The following is a 5,408-nucleotide window of genomic DNA, read 5'->3' as shown; positions in this document are numbered from 1 at the left end:
ATATATATATATATATATAATTTTATCTATCTATCTATCTATCTATCTATCTATCTATCTATCTATCTACCTACCTACCTATCTATCTATCTATCTATATCTATTTATCTGTCTGTATGACATATTTACATCTCTCTCTCCCTCTCTTCCTCCCTTTTTCTCTCTCTCCCTCTCTTCCTCCATCTCTCTCTCTCCCTCTCCCTCTCTCATGTTCTACCATTTCACCTACTCTCATCTACCCACCCATATTTTCAACTCCCTCTCATACCCTACTCTATAACCACCACCACTACCATCATTACCACCACTACCACTACCATCGCCACCACTGTCACTGCCACCACCACCACTATGTTGCAGCGCAGTGCAATTGGAAACGTGCAACCTGGAGAGATCACAGACTTCTGCTGCTGCTACTGCTGCTGGTGCAGGTTGCTGTTGACAGTTTTACTGCCAAGATGAACATAGAGATAGACATTCAGTCTGCACTCCTTGTGGCTCCTTAAACTAGGCCCTTAAATCAGGTAAATGATGGGAGGTAGGGAGACTATTAAATGATAATTTTGCGTTTCTTAATTCTAAAATAATCAGGGGGTGGGGTGGGGGTTTTTTTTTTTTAAGTTTTGCCGAAAATCCAGCCTGAGAAAATACCATGAGGTACCTGTCTGTCTGTAGAATGCACAATGGTACCAAATTACCTCAACCCAATGAAGGTACCTCTATATCAGTGATTCTCAATTGGGGTCCACATAAGATTCTGCTGTTAAAATTGATGTGCAGGAATTTGTTTCTATTCCTACAATACACAATGTTTTCGCCATTTTTTAAAAATACAATTCTTTTGATTCTAAAAATATCTTTTATATTTTATCTTTTAACTGTCTCAGTTATTAGACTGTGGCCATGCTGGGGCACCGCCTTGAAGAATTTTTAGTCAAATGACTCAGCCTTAGTACTTAACACAAACATGAAGGCACACACACACACACACACAATGGGCTTCTTTCAGTTTCCACCTACCAAATCCACTCACAAAGTTTTGGTCACTCCAAGGCTATAGTAATGTTGGGTCTCGTGGAGGCGATGACCGGTGATTGAGACCTTTGATGATTTGCTGTGCTTGAGAAGACTTGTCAAAGTATGTTGTCAACTTAATGTGACAGTCCCATGAAAGGGAAGAATACTACTGTTATTTAGCCCTAGGAAGCACCGCTTCCTGTCGGCCTTGACACATTTCCTGTGCGGTGCTTCCTAGGGCTAAATAACAGTAGTATTCTTCCCTTTCATGGGACTGTCACATTAAGTTGATAACATACCACCACTTTATACTACTGTATAAATCTCTCTGAGAGATTTAGAAATGTATTATTTCTAAGACTTGTCAAACCAAGTGAAATCGTAGTTGTGGCTGGTGTTGGTGACACATAAAAGGCACCTACTACACCCTTAGAGTAGTTGGCGCTAGGAAGGGTGCATCCCCCCTCCCCAAGTTACCAAATCTACTCACAAGATAATGGTCACCCTGGGGCCATAGTAGAAGATACTTGCCCAAGGTTCCATGCAGTGGGACCAGACCCAAACCCACATGGTTGCAAAAACACGCAGTTTAAATCTTTAAAACAATGGTAGAGTACAAACCCATAGCTTTTCAGCTCAGCAGTTGAAATAGGAGCAAGGACAAACTTCTTTATGAAAATATTGATTGTTGTTGTTTCCAATTTAAGTTCAGCCAAGCAGACTTGGTAACTCATTAAAATTTGATTGAGTTTCTCAGATGAAAATGTGTTGCTAGGCAACAGCGATATTGTTTCAGACAGGTGTGACAAGGATTACCTGTGCATGTGTGTGTGTTTGTGATGCACATGTCTATGACTCTGTGTGTGTGTGTGTGTGTGTGTGTGTGTGTATGTATGTATGTATGTCTGGCTGTGTGTATGTATGGCTACATGTGTGTGTGTCTGGTTCTGTGTGTGTGTGTGTGTTTATATGTCCATATGTGTGCATGTGTCCAGTTGTATGATTGTGTGTGTCCATGTTTGTGTGTGTGTAAGAGTGTACAACAGCTGGTATTGATCACTATACTGGACAGCAGTCGGTCATTCACAGCTGCTGCTGCTAGTTTTAGTATTACTGACCATTGACTCATTGATTCCATTCAGGCTGGCCTCTCTTATCTACGCAACATGCACAAACTGACCGCACAGCTGATTCATTGAGAGAAAGCTGTTCCACAGTTAGCTACAGCATGGCCTGTCATTATCCAAACTCCTTCTTCTTGTGCATCTCCTGGATATGTTTCTAAGGGGGGGGGCACATTGTGGCACAGTCATGGGCCAACTGCGACCCACAGGACTTTTTCAATGGCAAGTTTGTCCTTGTTCTTATTTCAGCTTAAAAGCTATGGGTTTGTACTCTACATTGCCTAAAGCAAAATTACTTTGAACTGTCCTTTGTACTGCAACCCCCACCTGATGTAGCCCCCTCCTGGGAAAAGATTGGCCTTACCTGTTCTAGCACCTCTTCATCAACATATTTACCTCTTTTAAGCCTCACTCCAGTTCCCCAAGCCACCCTTATAATTTTACACCTCAACATCTCGTTTAACCCTTTGGTATTCAGATTACTCTGCCAAATATAATCCTTATTTATTCACATTGGTTTGAAGTAATCATGGATTATCTCATAGCTTTTGAGATTTCATTGATGTGATTGTTTACTTTTAGAATGACATTGCAGGGTAAGTGTGAGAGGTGGGATCTAATAGGTTTGAGCATCAAAACACATGGAATATTTGTGCTGAATATGGTAGGTTTAAAATGCTAAAGAGTTAACCATACATTATCTCATAGCATTAAGATTTGATGATGTGATTGTTTATTTTTAGAATGACATTGTTAGGTAAGTGTGAGAGGACAGATCTGGTCAGTTTGAACATAAAACAGAAAAGATATTTTGGGGCAGGTGTGGCTGGTTTAAATGCTAAAGGGTTAAAGCAACCTTTCTATCTCATATCCTCGTTCTCTTTTAAGGATGATTCTTCAGTCTTGCAAATTACAAGGTGACCCCACTAATGTTGGTGCCACACCCCAAAAATCACCCACTCTCATCTGTAAAGCTGTTGATATTAAGAAGGGTATCCAGGTGTAGAAAGCCTACCAAAAGTATAACACTGGGGGCAAGATTTGCTCCTCTGACCTATTTGGTTCTGTCAGAATGTCCACTACACACCAGCAGGGAAAGAAGACATAAAATGATGCTGCCTTCAGCACCCTCCTTACCATCCACTCTTCATCCATCCTCTCCATGTGGCCAAACCACCTCAACATTCATCTATCCATTTTGGTTGTTTAGTTTTTCTTTCATTCCTGCTTGCCCCCGCACCTCCTCATTCCTCATCCTGTCCATCCATGTCGCACCAACCATACCCCTCATTACCTTTATTTCAATTAATTTTAAAATTAATGAAGAATTTAGTAAACTAACTTTTGCTATCATTATGCTGGTTTTCGGGAATTAAATGGACGTGAAATTTTGATGGAAGGTTTTACTTTAGACAATTCTAACGTTATACCATAAAACCAGGAGCAGTTTCAGGAAGGCTGGTATCAAAAGGGCTGATCAATCATTTGATCTGATGCCACCAATTGGCTCTTGTATGTCAAGGGTCTAAGGATAAAATGTCTCGTCCTTTTTCTACCAGTCACAGGGACCCTGAAAAGGGATTGCTAATTATAGCCTTATTTCTGATGACTAAGATATAACAAAAAAGCAACGAACCTAACAAGCATTATCTGAAATATGAATAAAGACTAAAGACTAATGTTGTTATAAATTATAGATGTAATGACAATGAATGCTTCAAAACAAAAAACACGTGGGTGGAGATTAAATGTAGGTTGTTGTTGCTGTTGTTGTTGCTGTTATTTTGTTTGAAGTGTGCAAAAGCATGTTAGGTTAGTGTCAGTTATCAATAATGTTGCTAACATAAATAAATAGCCAGAAAACTCTGTGCGTGTGTGTACATGTGTTGGTGTGTGTGTGTATGTGAGTGCATATATGCACACATATTTATGTATATATGTGTGTGTGTGCATAGATATATATACATCATCATTATCATCATATTTATTACATATTTATATATATATTTATATATCACCATCATCATCATCATCATATACCCATTATTCATGCAGGCATGGATTGGAGAAACCTGCTCACTTGGGCAGATTGGGAGGCAAGAGTCCTCATTTCATTCATGTTTCATTTTGGCTTCGTTTTTCCAGCTGGAGAAATCCACTGAGTCAAAACGTAAAAGGCTTTCTCACTTTCCTCAGCGTCAGACTCTTACACTGTTTATACACTTGTCTTCATCTTTTGTTTTTCTCTAAATTTCATCCATACACACACACACACACACACACACACGTTTGTTTGTATCTTGTATTATATGTTGAGCCTGTTTTTCAGAGACAACAATATGGAGAAGAACAGGAAGCTGCCCAACTCTGTGCCATGTTGATGGATGCTGTTCAATATTGTCACACAAGGAACAGGTGGGTAGATGGGAAATCTCTTCCTATGTATTGCTCCATGAAGCAGTTGTGATGATGACGATGATGATGATGATGATGGTGGTGGTGGTGGTGGTGGTGTATGTACATGTGACACTGGTACCAGTGTCACATGTACATACAATAATGCGTGTCTTGTGCCATCCTTGATCAAGACATTTAACTCCATTTGCCTCAGACTTCACACCACAATGAAGAATTATTCTCTTATTTATTGTACATCTTTTAAAAGGATGTTGTTTGAGTTCCAACATCAACATTTGTGACAACAATGGGGCCAAGCAATAACAGTTTGAGTATTTGGTGCCGGAGAGAAATGCAGTGTCTGCCATTCCCGGATCATTGGAAATCTTCCTTCCAAAGAATCTTGCCCAGAACTTTGTATATCTGTATGAAGTCATGGTCACTTTCGACTAGCTGGACCCTGTACTCCACCCTGCAACTTGTTGGGACTCAACCACCAAAGCTGTGCATCGTGGGTTCAACTCAACCAGCAGTCAGTGTCTCCCACTATTTCTCTCTCTTCCTTTCTCTCTCTCTCTCTCTAACCCCTCTGTCACCTCTTTATTATGGTCTCTCTTACCATTTCACTCTCTCTCTCTCTCTCTCTCTCTCTCTCTGTCATTGTCACTCTCTCTCTGTCTATCATTGTGTGTTTCTCTCTCCCTCTCTCTCTGTCATTCTCTCTCCCTCTCTCTCTGTCATTCTCTCTCTCTTCCTCTCCCCTCTCTGTCTTCCTTCTCCCTCAATGTTTCACCTATTTCTACCACCAACTTTTCACCCCTCCCACTTCTTTCACTTTTACTCCCCCCCGCTCATTCTACCCTCTTCTCT

The 5,408-nt window shown here is 40.5% G+C and overlaps 1 protein-coding gene across 1 annotated transcript in view; it reads left to right on the top strand.

Annotated features, from left to right (window-relative positions):
* Positions 1-5,408, top strand: part of LOC106876652 (uncharacterized) — a 75,856-nt gene that overhangs the window by 57,704 nt on the left and 12,744 nt on the right. Inside the window, exon 4 of the mRNA XM_014925268.2 lies at positions 4,471-4,556. Coding sequence (XP_014780754.1) covers positions 4,471-4,556 — 86 coding nt within the window. The remainder of the gene's footprint in view (positions 1-4,470; positions 4,557-5,408) is intronic.

This window comes from Octopus bimaculoides, chromosome 15 (genome assembly GCF_001194135.2).
Source record: "Octopus bimaculoides isolate UCB-OBI-ISO-001 chromosome 15, ASM119413v2, whole genome shotgun sequence".
NCBI lineage: Eukaryota > Metazoa > Mollusca > Cephalopoda > Octopoda > Octopodidae > Octopus > Octopus bimaculoides.
This window is presented reverse-complemented; position numbering and strand designations above follow the sequence as displayed.